The sequence below is a fragment of the Hyaena hyaena genome, unplaced genomic scaffold, assembly GCF_003009895.1.
Source record: "Hyaena hyaena isolate Hyena2069 unplaced genomic scaffold, ASM300989v1 scaffold_552, whole genome shotgun sequence".
Lineage (NCBI taxonomy): Eukaryota > Metazoa > Chordata > Mammalia > Carnivora > Hyaenidae > Hyaena > Hyaena hyaena.
In genome coordinates, this window is record NW_024081185.1 from 219,072 (window position 1) to 234,626 (window position 15,555).

General features: G+C 57.2%; 1 protein-coding gene across 1 annotated transcript in view; it reads left to right on the plus strand.

The window, feature by feature from the left end:
• Positions 1 to 15,555, plus strand: part of MYT1L (myelin transcription factor 1 like) — a 272,202-nt gene that overhangs the window by 189,943 nt on the left and 66,704 nt on the right. The window contains exons 10-13 of the mRNA XM_039256014.1: positions 2,543 to 2,633; positions 4,188 to 4,295; positions 6,991 to 7,202; positions 14,407 to 14,657. Coding sequence (XP_039111945.1) covers positions 2,543 to 2,633; positions 4,188 to 4,295; positions 6,991 to 7,202; positions 14,407 to 14,657 — 662 coding nt within the window. The remainder of the gene's footprint in view (positions 1 to 2,542; positions 2,634 to 4,187; positions 4,296 to 6,990; positions 7,203 to 14,406; positions 14,658 to 15,555) is intronic.

Genomic DNA, 15,555 nt, shown 5'->3' on the forward strand with positions numbered 1-15,555 from the left:
TATTAGACTCCTCAAAGGGCATGTCTTGCTTTTTAGCTTTTAGATGCTTTTTTCCAGTTTTTTCTTGGCGAGGCTCCCCAATCACCCTTTCAGCCCAGTGGAAGGCAGAGTGTGCCGCACCCCAGTCTGTAGCACGCTGTGCTAGACACCCGAGGACACACCGCTCGTGGGGCACGACTGGCCCCCGCGGCCATGCGCTCAAGGCGGACGCTGACTCACACTGAGGCATCAGGCTTCCTGAGGGCCCCGCAGGCTTCACCGGGGTCACACTTGAGCGGGTCCTGAGGGGGAGAGAAGGGGTCCACGGCTTGTCTGGAGGCTGCTGGGGTCCACGCAGGAGACAGTGGCCAGGAAGGGAAAATCTGGGACGAGTTCAAGATGCACTACAGACACAGGCTGGCGTGCGGGAGGAGAGAGGGAGGGGATGGAGGTGACGCCGAGAATTCCCGCCTGGCGGACGTAAGGACGCGGACTCCAGGAACAGATGTGACTCTGCCCCAGGGGGAACGCTGGCTGGGGTTTTCCAGCTTCCCCGGAAGTGCCACAGGCTGCCGGCAGGGGGCCCGGGGCAGGGAGGGGCAGGGAGCAGGCGGCTCTGGGGATCCGTTTCCCCAGCTGTGCTGCCTGAAACCCGCAATGAAATTGCCCGGAGAGGAGACACAAAGCGAGAATGGACAGGAGCCAAAATCGGGAGGTTGGGACGTGCATGTGTGGAACGTGGAGCCGAGGAAGAGGGCACAGAAGCAGCCAGGAGAGCATGGTTGTTCCAGAAAGATCCACATGGGCGGGGAGGCCTGACCCGGGGTCACCAGGCTTGAGCAAAGCCTGGGGCTGACACCTGAGAGAGGGTGGTGGGGAAGAGGGGGAGCCGTGGGGGCAGCACAAGTCTGAGGACCATGGGGGCTCTGGGGGTTGGGGGCACGGGGGGGAGGGGGAAGGGGGCGGGGGGGCAGGAGCACAGGAGGGGGCGGGGGGCGGACAGAACAGGGGTGGGGCGGGGGGGCAGCAGGAGCCCCGGATCCCAGGACAGGAACGGTGGGGGGCAGAGGGGGCAGCAGAGGGCGGCTGGGGAGGCCCCAGGCTGCATGCGTGGGCAGGACGAGCCGCAGCCCAGCACCGAGGGGTTTGCGTCTGCAGGAGGCCTGACTGTGGAAAGCGGATTAACACACAGGGAAGAGGGCGTTGGTCGGAGAGGAAAGCTGCGTCCCGGGAAGATCCACCTGGTGTTGTAACAGGAAGACGGAGAGTCCAGAGTTGAGGCCCTTGGGGGGATGGAGGCCTGGGATGGGGGAGTGCAGGCCTGGGGCAGGGGAGGGGTGTAGAAAGAAGCCTGGGGTTGGGAAGGGGGCGCCTATGTTGGGAGACGGGGTGGGGGGGCGGGGTGAGGGGGCCAGGGGCTCCCACTCCTCAGAGACCCGCAGGTGAGGGTGTGCAAAGGGGCAGGAGGGAGCCCCCGTGCTCAGAGGACACGGTGTGGGAGGGTACAGGCGAGGGGGGTGCCGGGGGCTCTGGCCAGCTCCCCAACACACGGGAGCCTAAGGCTGACGCGCCCTTGTCAGGTCAGCGCTTACAGAGCCCAGGCTGGACGTCCGGATGACGCAGGAGCCAAAAAACCGTAAAGAGGAGACCAAAATACTCCCTTTTTAAGGAACTGGCCAGGAGTGAGGAGGCGACCCGTGGACCCCAGGGAGGACACACTCTGTGGGAAGAGCAGGGAGGGGAGGATCGTTCTAGAGAAAGAGGAAAGTCGCAGGAAACACAGAAGTAGTTTGGGCAGACGTCCGATCACGGGTAACCAGTCCTTGCCGCCTCGCGGTGGACGGCTGTGCGGGGGCGGGTGCTGCAGCTCAGTCGGCACCGAACACCCCCTCCAGCCTCCCCAGAGTAGCTGCTCACGGACAACCAGACAGAGGATGACGTGCAAACTGTTGGGGCCTGTTCCCAACACGTGCAAACTCAAACGCTGCCTCCCAGCAACAGGCTGCTTGGCTCCAGGTGCTTCCGAACCACGTCCTGCCATGTCCTCGTGCTGACTGCACTTCCTATTCTGGCTCATTTCATTGGAAGAATAACAAAATACTTGATTCTCAGATGAAAATTCATTATTTAATTCATTTTATTTAAAAATCAGGTGTGGATTTCTCTGTTCACCCATGACCACCGCGCCTTCTTAATGCCATGTGTTTCCAGAGTGTGTGGGCATGCCTTACCAGTCGCCGGTCCACGTGCTGGTGCGTGGCTAACCCATGTTCAGTGCTGACATGCGGGGGATGTAGGGAGGCTCTGCTTCCCTGCCCCATCGGAACATTCCCGACCCCCTCCGCCCCCGCCCAGTGCTCCCTGCTTTGCATGCCAACTACACTAAGGTTGAGAGAAACTTCTTCTTCTTCCCACATGTGTTTCCCGGCCATGCCCATCACAAGTGTGTAGGACTGTCCATCGTGAACTAACCGAGCTTTGTTAAAATGACTGCATACTCTTGTATCCGGACCATTTCTGTGTTTTAATGCTGGGCTGTCTTCTCTGCCTCTTCCTTGTCAAGTTCTTGCCATGCATGAGAATGTTCTCAAGTGTCCTACTCCGGGCTGCACAGGGCGAGGGCATGTAAATAGCAACAGGAACTCGCACAGAAGGTAAGCAAAGTGCCCTGCGCCCCACGCTGCGGGGCAGGCGGCTCCCGACGCCGCTTCCCCATCCCTCGGGGGGGAATGCGCCCTGCACCCCTCTCCCTCCTGCCCCGGGAGACGGGTCACTCTCTGGGAGCGGAGGGTACTGGCGCATGGTGCATGGGGAAGCAAACCCAGAGAACCGTTTTCGCAGCGTGGATTTCTTTACTTGTTCCACTCACTCGTCCTGAGTGCTCTGGAAGGCGCCCCCCTCGGTGTGATGGACGGACCCACGGCCGTCTGTAGGGAACACTCAGCGACCCTCCAGGGCTGGGGGGAAGCTCTCCTCCGTGCACCGTAGGGGGAAGGGTTCCAGCGCGCCAACACTGGGTGGTCGGTGACCTGACCAAGTTGCCCCTGAGCGCTGCCGAAGCCCCATCGTCGGTGTGGATGCCACCAGAATACTCGCAGGTGTCCAAGAGCACTAGGTGGGGAGCATTTGGCATGACCGTGAGCCAGCTACGTGGGCACACTCGGAATCACACTTTTGCTCTGACAAATTCCAATTCCCTTTCCTCCCCTGTTCTGACTTTTACCAAGTTGTTCACAATACTCAGATCGTATCGAATCCTTCTTTATGAACCGCAGAGTGATTCCGTTAAGATCTGTCTCATGGCCTATACTTTCAGCTTCAAAAGTAATGTAAAATTACACCTAAATGGAGAAAACGGTTGTGAGTTTCACTTAACCTCCGCTTGCCTGACTGGTAAATGTGGTCACTTGTGTGAAGCTTATAATGAAACAAACCACAACCCTGTGCTCCTCAGGCTTGGTCGGACAAAGAAAGGGATGATCAGTCGGTTGGTAAGGTTCACGCTGAGCGCTGTTCAGTACAGTGTTTACAGCATCAGCTCCCTCCTCAAGCCTCGGCACGGTCGTGTGTTCCTGAGACATGACGCGCACATGGGGTGAGCATCTGCACGGATGTGTAGGTACATATACAGACACATGAAGAATAGACACCCTGAGTTCATGAAGAATAAGCCCAAACACAAGAGAGCCAATCTGCCGTCTCTTCCGTAAACATTTAGTTCCAAAACAACCCTTCACAGTGGTCCTTCCCGATGCCATTTGCGTCCCCCGGGGAGGACGTGAACACGCTGGTGCATGACAAGCCAGAGCTTTGCGGTCAGTGGCGCTCATGGGGTCAGCCGAGAGCTCGCCTTCTGGGGCCAGACGGCTAGATCCTCGTCTCCAGAAACATCCCAGAGTGGAGTCTGTGTCTGAAATTTCAGCTTGCTCCTGTACTCTTGAATGACACGGAACCTGGCCTGCTGTCACTGGGAAGGGTTGAGCGCACTTTGTGCACGGCCTGGCCAGCAGCACTGCCCTCCGGAGCCCAGGAGGACACGGTGCCAAGTGCCGCCTCTACCCCATCCCGTCGGGAAGTCCCACGGCAGATCCGGGAACCTGCACTGGCACCTTCTCGCGCCGACCAGGGGACAGGCTGGCGGTGGTGATGGGGTCAGTGTGCTGTGAAGCCGGTGGAGGAGACCATTAAATCCCTTTCTGTCCTTACAGCCTCTCTGGGTGCCCTATCGCTGCAGCCGAGAAACTGGCAAAGGCCCAGGAGAAGCACCAGAGCTGTGACGTGTCCAAGTCCAACCAGGCCTCAGACCGAGTGCTAAGGTACAAGATGCCAGCGCGTCGTCTCCTGAGGCCCGTGTGAGCCCCGCACGCCGGGGCATGGGGGTCCGGGCGAGGTGGACAGGCTCACGCAGTGGCAGGCGTGCACCGTCACCGGTGTGGGTAACGGGCTGAGCCCCTGGCCCACCCCTTGCCCACGGGGGCTACGTGGGGGCAGGGGGTCACTTCAGTGTCCTGGTCTCCGCCCACCTGCTGTAAGTGGACAGAGCTGTCTCTGCATTTCTTTCTGGCCTTGAAAGTATTTTGTGATTCTGTGAACGTTAGGGGGGGTGGGGGGGGGGATCTGCACGTTAATGAGACGGATGCCTGAAACGATTTTACCTTAATGTGGAGGAGAGGGCGTAAGAGCAGCCTGGCGCCCCCTCACGGTGGGTGCGGAAGCTGTTCTCAGCACGGGCCACCTCAGGGGGCTTCTATCCTCAGACACCTGACGATTGAGAACCCCGAGCCGGACGACCGAGTGACTTGCCTGAACCCACCTGGTCACTGATGGTCCCAGTAGGAAGACCTCACAGATCCCCTGATCCCACCACTGTTTTCCTTTTTCACTTTTAATGTTTAATGTATTTTGAGAGAGAGAGAAAAAAAAAAAAAACACAAGCAGGGGAGGGGCAGAGAGAAAGGGAGAGAGAAGATCCCAAGCAGGCTCTGTGCTGACAGCAGGGAGCCCGATGCGGGTCTTGATCTCACAAACTGAGACCATGACCTGAGCCAGAGTCTGACGTTCACCCGACTGAGCCACCGGGCGCCCCACCCGCTGTTCTCTTACGTTTAGGAAAGGGAGGGGGGGGAACCTTCATCCCAGACAAACCCGCTGTCAGCTCATCTCTGCCTGCTCCCTGCACTCCCCGGGCCGCCGGGCCCTCGCCAGGTATTCCGACTCTTCAGTGGCCATGGCATGCGCACACACACACACGCATGCGCACGCACACACACGTGCACACACAAGTTTTGCTTCTGTTCAATTATTTCTTTGGGATAAATCACCTGGAAGAAATTGCTATTCAAATGGCCTGAGCACCTGCCTGGTTGTGCTCTGTTACTCAGCGCGTTCTGAAGGGGTTTTACACAGCAGTTAAATACCCTTTAGTCCCTCAGTAGGAAAGCTAATATCTTTATGGAAAATGAGAAATACTTAAATAGGCAAAAATAATAAAAAATCACTTACAATCCTACTATTTAGAGGCAAGCCCTCCATAAACGTCGGGGTGCGCCCTTCCAGAAGTCTCCGTGTGCACCCCGTGTGCCTGCAGCCCCCGCTTCCCAGACAGTAAGGCAGACGGGGTGAATGGCCGCCCCTCGGGCCCCATCTGTCTGAGAAGGGTGCTTATTGCCCGAGAAAACTGAGAGCAGCAGGGACGAACCGAAGCTGAGGGCTGCTGTCCATTTCCGTTGCCTCCTTTGGGAAGACCCCCGGGCTAGAAAGAACCACAGGCCACGTCTCGTGAGACTCCCCCATCCCCTCATCTCCCCCACACACACATCATTCCCCAGAGAAGTTTCCGGGGCTGGCGACGGACCAGAAGCATCCCAGACTGCAAACATCGCCTCGTGCAGACACTAGTCTCCATTCTGATGTGGTGCCCAAAGCACCAGCCTTTACGTGGTCTCCGTGGCTTCCTACCCAAGGGCCCCTTTGTACAGACCGATGCCACGGAAAACACCGCAGATGGTAATGGGACAGACGGCTGTGGGCCAGTGATGATGCACCTGCACGCCTTCTTCACTCTCAATGGCACACTCTGCCAGCTCTTGGAAGGCGAGCCCAAGGGTTTTACTCATTTATGCACCTCCACGTGTTACCTGGTAAAGGGCCTCAAATAATAGGCATTCAATGAATCTCCACATTCTTTTGTTAATTTGACAGGAAGAGGCCGAATTAACGAAACCAAAATAAATGTGTTGATGATCTGGTAAAATAAAGATAACTAGCGTGAGGGGGGCTGAGTGAAGAGTGAAAGGAATCCTCCGCACAGCTTGCCTGTAAGTCACACAAGTGCACACACAGCACACAGAGCACATGCATAGTGCATGCACAGAACACACACACGCACATGATGCACAGTACACACATGCAGCACACGCACAGCACACACACACAGCACGCACACACAGAGCACATGCACACGCAGCACACTCACACACAGCACACGCACAGCACAAGGCAGAAGATTAATGGACGCATGTAACCGAGTGCTCCTCCGTTTAAAGACTTTACTCCCGAGGCTGGAGAGCTGAATGACCACCCAGTGAATACGGGAGGCACAGGCCAGTGTTTGTCAAAACATATTACACGTCCCGTTTTAATGTCCATTTGGTGTCAGCCTGGGTCCCTAAGGGTGTGTCTCTAATTTCCGCTTACTCTTTTAAGGGAAATGTCTGCTTAGCTCACTCCTCTGTTGTAACTCTTACTCTCTGAGCCACTGGAAGGCAGGCCTGGATGTGAGGCCTTTCCCGGGTCCATCAAGCCGGCTAGGCCCTGAGAGAGAAACAAGGGGACAGTTAGATGCCTCGTCTTTCTCTCTACTGTGCACGTTGAAAGCTGGGCAGGCAGCCTGTTCAGTGCGGTGTAATCGCGGCGCCGCGGTCTGAGCCGTGCGCCCTCGGCCGGACGTGAGCCGCGTGCTCCCTGCAGCCGCGAGAAAGTCAACTACGATTGTTTCTTGTTTGCCTGCAGGCCAATGTGCTTTGTAAAGCAGCTCGAGATCCCACACTACGGCTACAGAAACAACGTGCCCACGACCACGCCTCGCTCCAACCTGGCCAAAGAGCTGGAGAAATATTCCAAGACCTCGTTTGAGTACAACAGTTACGACAGCCATACTTACGGCAAGCGGGCCATAGCCCCCAAGGTGCAAACCAGGGATATATCCCCCAAAGGATATGATGGTAGGAGGTGCACACTCTTATACATGAGAGTCACGCTTGCCTTAATAATGTTGTTGTTGTGTCTATCCATTTCCTGCAAACTGGTCAAGCATGCGGTCGCTTGGGCACCAAAGAAAAGCATGCCCGCCCGGGGCACCTGAGCTCGCAGGTGTGGGCGAGCAGGAGCCGTGAGGGAGGGAGACAGCCGCCCTTCCTTCCCGCGGGGTTGCCACGGCAGCTTGGAGTTCGGGCCGCTTTCAGAATGTGGCGAGAGCCAGCCTCTGGCTCATTTGCATCCGCCGCTGCCCACACAGCGTCCTTACCCTCATGAACTTCCTCTAGCCAATGGCCCCGACACAGAGGAGCCTAGGAAGGCCAGAAGCAACCCCCAGAATTCTTGGCCACTTTAAGAAACTGCATCCCCTCCGTGTTCTCAACCTTGGATGCACCTTAGATTCACCTGGGGGGATTTTAAAATTTCTCATGCCCAGGACACGCCCCAGACCCATGAGATTGGAACCTGGGGGCGCTGTCTGTGTGGCAACACTTTCTAAGTTACTGGTGATTCCAGGGTGTATCCAAGAGCACCCAGTGTCTACTGGTGCCACCCAGCCTCTTCCCATGGCGAGTGGGGCCAGGCAGGGCTGCCTGTCGTGACCCAGCTGCCAGGCGTCCACCAGGAACAAAGCGTAGGTAGAACAAATGAAATACCACCTGCTTCCCAGGAGGCGGTGGTTCACTTCCCCTCGTGGGTTCTGGGCCCCCTGCCGGGCCGTGCACTTGTTGCCTTCGGTTGCCCGCGCTAGCGTGGTAAGTCGTTGAGCGAGAGAGGGACCCCTGCATTTCTCTGATACCACATATTTATCTAACCACATTTCTGCTTCGAACTCTAGGATATATGGACTGAGTTGGCAAATGTTTCTGACTAGGATGTGGGGTTTAGGAGTTTTGATGACTTATAAGTGTTATCGTGGTGTCTGCAGCAGAGGCAAGGAGATGAGCCTTGAAAGATCTTTTAACTCCTCTCTGAAAAAGATCTTTAATTAAAATCACAGCACACAAAAAAATTCATTTAAATTGGACGCTTGGGGAGTTCCAAAACCTCTTTACAATTCAGTGATAGTCCTTCTTTGCCTTAATAACAATTAATATGCATAGTGAATGAAATTTAGCATTTCCTAGACGTGTCTCATGTTGATTATCCTTGTGCGTATCAATTCTTTGCATAGAGGAACAAAAATGTAGGAATGTAGGTGGAGACAAGGGAATGTCTTAGGGTATCACAGAAAATATTTATTTTCCTTTTGTTTATTTTGTCCTAATGACTTGCCAATTTCTGGTTTGTTATAATTTTATCCATGTGATTGCAAATGAAAGATCAAAAAATCTTGAACCCACATCATCAGGGCTCTGCTTATACGATTTCTGATTCAGTAACATCTCATGGTGACTGGAGAAGGAGTTCTTCCGGAAGCCTCTCTTCCCGCTCCTGTTTGTCACACCTGTTGTTACGTGTGGCCTGATTTCCTTAACCTCATAGTTTTCGTTGCACCTTGGGTCAGGTCGTGACCAGTAGAGCACATTTTTGTGGATTAAAAGTCAAACCTACTTGGGTGTATTCTCAGCTGTTCCGTGTAGGAGCCGCGTGGTGTGGAGCAGATAATCTTCCCGGGTGTTAGTTTCCCCAAGAGCATGGTGGTAGTGACGCCTCCACCCTGTGGGCCCCCAAAGCTGTCGTGAGGACCGGCTGACAGCCCTAAGGAGCTGGACAGACATTTGATGGTGGGCATTGGTTCCCACCTACCCTGAAAACACCTGTTTTGGAAACCAGGGCTGAGCCACACTCTTCAGCTGGCCCCCAAGGAAACAAGAACACAGAACAAAAACTTTAATATTAGGTCTTTAAGAAATGAAAAAGGAAAAAGAAAAGAAAAAAAAAACGAAGGAAAAGCAGTCTTTTACCACAATTTACTGAGAAGAACCTCGGTGACTCCATTTTTTCTTACACTAGGTTCATCTGACAGACTTATAAAACATCAAAGAAAGTGCCCATTAAGGATGAGAGCCATCCCTGAACCCGGGCTCCAGGCAGCAGACACCACAGAGCGACTGTAGCCTGTGGTCCCTCAGGAGTGCCCTCCCCGGGACTTCCTGCAGGCGCAGAGAATTGATTCATTGCTTCTGAAGAACAATCGCGAAATGAGCCTGTTGTGAGGAGAAGCAGAATGGGAGGGAGGAAGGGTTAGGGCCATGGAGATGCCAAACAGGAAAGAAGAGTAGAGCCTTTCTCCCAAGTGTCTGGACATCATGGCTTAGGTCCCACCACCTGGGGTCAAAGACACTCAACACACATTGATTTAATTGCCTGCATTCTTCCAGACACTGGCTTGTTGCTGTCTGTCTTTCTGTCTGCCTACCCATCCATCCATCCATGCATCAGTCTCTTCATCCACCCATCCATCCATGCATCCATCCATCCATGCATCCATTTGTCCATTCACCTATCCATCCACCCATCCATCCACGCATCTGTCTATCATGTATCATCTGTCTATCTCTTCTTTCCCTCTGGATGACAAGTTTCAAGGAAGGGCTTGGGAACAAATGGAAGGCAGTGAACACACACTCATGCAGACAATGAAGCAAGGAATCCATTCTGGAGAAATTAGCCTGAGCTTTATCGAGGTGGCAAACCTTACTCTCGATCATGATCTTGAGTAGAAATTACACAAAAACAGAAGCCCCATGGGCTGGTAGGAATGGCCAGTGGCCTGGCCAGGTGTCTGAGAGCAGGAACAGGCAGCTGTGGGGGGGAGGACCTGGCTGTGTGTCACCCACCATGCCGAGGAGCTGGGCACTCCCTCTCGTGGGACGTGAGCGTCTATGTGCAGCGTATTCAGGACGGAAGGTGGGAGAGAACACGGGGCTCCTGCACCTGTGTGTCGGCCCTGCCTCCTCCCACGAGCAGCGGGCGGCATCTCCCCCTTCCTGTTTGTTACAGGGAGCTAGAAATGGCTCTAATAGGTTTAAATTGTTGGGGGAGGGAAGAATCTGTGACACGTAAAATTACGTGAAATTCAGATTTCAGTGTTCATAGGTAGAGCTGCATGGGCCCCTGGCCACCCGCAGCCGTTTGACAGGACCGCTTTCGCACAACGGCAGAGCAGAGCCCTTCCGCCAGAGATCACGGGGCCCGCAAAACCCAGACTCCTGTCCAGGACTGTACGGAAACAGCGGCCAGCCCGGCGCTGGGACACCCCCACTTGTGTCCCCGGGCAGTTTGTCCCGGCCCCAAGCTCTGTCCAAACCTGCAGTTGCCGGAGCCCCGTGGGTTCCTCTCACGAGCCCCCTTTGCTGTTGCTGCTAACTTCTAAGTCCTCCGGGCTGAGCACTTAGTGATCGGCTTTGAACTTTCTCTTTGCTCCTCAGACTCGGCACTGCTCCAACGTGCTCAACACCCATCTTCCACCCATCTTTCACCCCTGCCCGGGCCTCTGCTGGCCACGGCTCTCAGAGCTGCTCAGGCGGCCGTCTGGGGTGAATCCTCCGGGCCTCCTCGCCGCAGCCCCCAGCCAGCTCTCCCTGGAGGACCCCCCTCCCCGCACCTGGTGGTGGGCTGCCCCGTGGCCCAGCTGTTCCCAGGGCCTCTAGGGCTCTCAGTGCTTTGACTCGACTCGGCCAGCACTAATCAGCCCTCCGCCCAACTTCACGAGGTCGCTTGTGCAGAACCAGACACCCGCCCTCAGCCCACATGCAGCTCAGGCCCCCACTCTTGGCAGTCAGGGCAAATAGCTGGTCTTCTCACTGGACCATAAGCTCCTGTCCCCAGATTCAAACCACACAGTGCTGGTGCTGGCCTGGCAGACTGCATGAGTGAGCGGGAGCATGGAGAGTCTGAACTGGGATGTGATACTTTAAGTCATGTGAGCAAATGATGGGCAGACCCGATCTGACGGACTCTCCCCGGAAATCCTTTCCACATACCGTCTCCCTCTGTCTCAGTGCACTGGGGACAACGCACACCTACGTGGACGGCATGAGAGCCAGCGCCATGAATCAGGGCACTCGGACGCCGGGACCCAAGCAGCCGGCTTCCAGCCCGTGGGCGAACCCGCTAGGGGCAAATGTCTGCACTATGCTCTTTTTTTTAACATGTTTTAATGTTTTATTTATTTTTGAGATAGAGATAGAGACAATGAGCAGGAGAGGGTCAGAGAGAGAGAGAGACAGAATCTGAAACAGGCTCCAGGTTCTGAGCTGTCAGCACAGAGCCCGACACGGGGTTCAAACCCACAAACTGTGAGATCATGACCTGAGCCGAAGTCGGACGCTCAACCAACTGAGCCCCCCGGGCGCCCCTGCACTATGCTCTTCATGTCTGGTTTCTGTAAGGACCCTCTGATCTGTTCCCTTATGTGAATACAGCAGCAGGTGGGCATTTCCAGGGGAAGGAGGCACGCACTTAGCACAGGGTCAGAAGAAGGCTCTGGTTGGAACCTGGTTGTTTTATTTTCCAACTGGTCGTATTTAATCAGCAGAAACCCCGTCGAGTCTTTCTTTGTCCTGGAGAGGGGGCCAGGGTCCTTGAAGAGGGGCTCTCAGCGCGGCATGGGGCCTGGCAGGCTGTGCTGTTGCCGCACACGGTGGTGGCACTCTCGTGGGCAGGCGTGACCTCCAGTGACAGGCCGGCACTCAGAGGGACAGTGACAGGTTCTGTCTGCCGACTGACTGGGAGCGGAGTGCGTTTGGTTGTGGGCAGTGACACCGGCCTTGCGAGCGTCCTACAAATAGGCGGGAAGCAGGAGCCACGTCACCCGAAAGACTTGGAGTCCACACTCTTATTTTCCCTTTGAATGAAACGAGGAAGGAGAGATTACGTTGAGTAAGAGGATGCACAGGAGGTGGATCCCGCCCTGCGTCGGGCCCCTCGGCAGACCGCCGCCCCCCACCCCACTCCCGGGGCAGTCAGCGGCTAGGATCCTGCCGGGGCCCGGAGGAGCAGAATTCAAGACTCCGTTTGCTGGGGTAGATGCCCTTTACCAAAAGTTTGCTGCCATTTGCCGTGTAGACGCGCGTCCTGCTTACCTTCTGTTAGAAATGAAATCTGTTCACTTCACCACAGAGTGGTCTTTCCTCTGACGTATGTGCACCACATTTCTTTCCTGAGCCAGTGGCTAACCCTCACTAGGGACAAGAATCCTCAGAAGTACTACTTCATTTTTCCCACAATGTTTATATTTTTAGTTTTATTTATTTTTGAGAGAGTGTGAGCAGAGGAGGGGAAGAGAGAGAGGGAGACATAGAATCCCAAGCAGGCCCCACCCTGAGAGCAGGGAGCCCGACACGGGGCTCGAACTCACGACCCGTGAGATCATGACCTGCGCTGAATTCGGATGCTCAACCGACTGAGCCACCCAGGAGCCCTGATATTCCTATTTTTATATCAAAATTGAAAATAGCGTAAAACCACGGACCGGCCCAGGCGGCGTGTGCCCCAAGCTGCCGTCTCCTGTGGCTGCCCGCGCCCGCGCTGCAGGTCTGAGCGGCGTTCTCTCCAGGAAGAGTCTCTGTCGCGTGTCCCTGCGTTGCTGCCTCAGCCCCCAGACCACTGCCACCCGCTGTGCCTTCTGCTGCTCAGGCAAGGTGCCCTCGCAGAAGAACGAGGGAGGATGGTCATGCCCCAGACACACCAACAGGTGTGCTCACGAGTCCTGGTGGAGGCAGAGCCGGCCCACGTTCACTCCTCGTGCTGGGGTCTGAGTGTGTGCCGTCCCTCTGGCCCACACAGGGGACCCGGCTTCAAATGGCCACCTCCTGTGCAGCGGCCCTGCGACCCCTGCTGGGGGCTGGGGGGAGGCCTGGTGGCCCTCTCTCCCCAGGGCCAGCACTGCCCCGCGACCCGGGAGCAGCCTTCGGTCCAAGGTCGGAAGCTCTCCACCATGAGGGCTTCTCTCCCCTGTCACTCGGACCTGAGGGAGGTGCTCTGGGCACTCTCGCGCCGTTGCTCACCGTGACCAACTGTGCTGGCGGGGGCGGGGGCCCGTTGTTCACATCCGCCGGGTTTGCCCTCCCCTGGGAGGAAAGCACTGCGTGACCTCTGAGGAGGGGCTCGAGTTAGGACCGTGGTGCCGGTGCCGGACGCGCCGGGCCAGTGGGCGGAGCTGCAAACAGGGGAGAGCCGCTGGCTGACGGAGGGAAGGGCGCGGTGCAGGAGATGACGGGGGGTCTCCTGTGCCCCCATGTCACCCTGGGGACCCCCTCAGTGCAGAGCCCCAGGGGAGACCTGACAGCATCCAGGTGGACAGACAGCCGGTGGCTTTGCTGCCCTTGGCAATGGCCGCAGGGCCCAAATAAATAACCGGCACTCGTTTTCCCACCCACGTGCCAGAGATTTCCAAACAGCAACGAAAGCGACACTTGCTCCCGGGTGGCTGTGCTGTGTGGGTGACGTGGGCTGTTCCCCAGGGCATCCTGGGAGCCAGGCTCCACGTGGGTGACAGGAGGCCAACCATATAAGGAGGCTGGATGGCGTGGGGCATGCACGTGGCCACTCTGCCCTGCTCACAACCAGCCCTTCGTGCCAGTGGGGTGTGCCGGCCTCTCCCCCTTGACACTGCTGGCTCCTCCACGTGGCTCTAGTAGAATCACAGGATGAGGCTCTGGAGGAAAGGAGTGTTTGGGTCCCTCACGCTCAGCCGGACGGCCACCCCCCAAAGCACTGGCCCCTGAGAGGCTGTGCCAGTTGCACACAAGACAGCGAGCCGCAGGTGGCCGCTGCGGCCCCTCCCGGATGGAAGGAGCGGCCAGTCTCTGCAGCCGTGAGGCCTGTGGGGTCCCGGCGGCCCGCTGAGCTGAGAGGAGGTCGTGGCCGGGAGACCCCTCCTCCAGCCTGGCAGCCGGGGCTGCCGGTCACTCCCTGACATCAGGGAGCCAGTCCTAACCAGGTGTCTCCTTTAAGTGAGTTGGGTGGTAGCCACCGCCACGTGTGGCCTGCCAGAGAGACGCTGCTCTGCAGCCACCAGCTCCCCAGGGTCAGAGGGGAAGGCCAGATGGGCTTTTCCCCACCAGTCAGCTGTGGGCCCCCGCTGCCCACCCCACTCGCCGCTGACGTGCGTGCCCCGGGCTGGCGGGAGGACGGCGGTGCGGGTGGCGGGGCGCCGGGCCCCGCTCTGCCGTCACCCCTGCGGCGGGGACCCAAGTCATCCCTGTCCCCGTGTCTCCCCAGCGAAGCGGTACTGCAAGAACGCCAGCCCGAGCAGCAGCACCACCAGCAGCTACGCGCCCAGCAGCAGCAGCAACCTGAGCTGCGGGGGCGGCAGCAGCGCCAGCAGCACGTGCAGCAAGAGCAGCTTCGACTACGCGCACGACATGGAGGCGGCGCACATGGCCGCCACGGCCATCCTCAACCTGTCCACGCGCTGCCGCGAGATGCCACAGAACCTGTCCACCAAGCCACAGGACCTGTGCGCCGCGCGGGTACGCCCCCCGGGGGGCCGCTGCCGGGCCTGGGGGGGGCGCGGCCTGGGATCCTGCCCCCCAGAGCCCGCGTCCCCAGCACCGCTTCCCGTGCAGACGCCCCCCCCCCCCCACAAAACGGGCCACCTAGCTGAGCTCCAGACATTGCTTTGCTGGGAGCGGCTTTAATCGCCCACCGTCCCAGGACAACCACGGGGCACGTGCAGGCCTGTTTAGAGTAAGACGTGTGCATGGACTGCCCTTAGGACCCAGGGGGGTTTCTAGAAAAAGGACACCTAGTGCCCTCACGTAGCTTCAACAGCCACAGGGGGAGTAAGAAACGAAAGTGGCCGCGTGCCTGGAACCCTGAACACCAGGAGGGTGGGGTCACCCGCTCTCGAATCACGCCCAGGACTGCCCCTTTCCTTCCAGTGGGTCACTCAGGGAACCAGGAAAGTAGAATTCCGGTCTCTGCTAGGACTGCCACGCATCGCGGCCGCTGTCGTTAGTGCAGGGACTTCTTCTGCCAGGTTTTGTCACCTTGCTCACGGGGCAGGACCATTGCTCAGGCCCGGGCCACTCTGTCACCTGGTGTCCCATGCGAGGGCTGCCCGGCCGTGCACCGTGAGCGCACAGACCTGACGGTAGTTGTTACAAGTACTTGTAATGTGTAAGAATGGAGACAGGCCAGCAATTTCATGTTTTGCAAATGCTTTCCTTACTATTAGTATTTTTATTCCATGATTCTAGAGAGGCGTCAGGGGCATGCAGTTTCCGCAGTGATCAGGGCTGCTAAAATTCAAGGCTAGCATGGAGAGCTTCCATGGCAAGGGGGGAGGGAGGCAGGAAGACAGCCACCCCTTCCGATTTTTTCCACTTTATTAAAGCTAAGACTGAGAGGACTCACTCCAACATTATG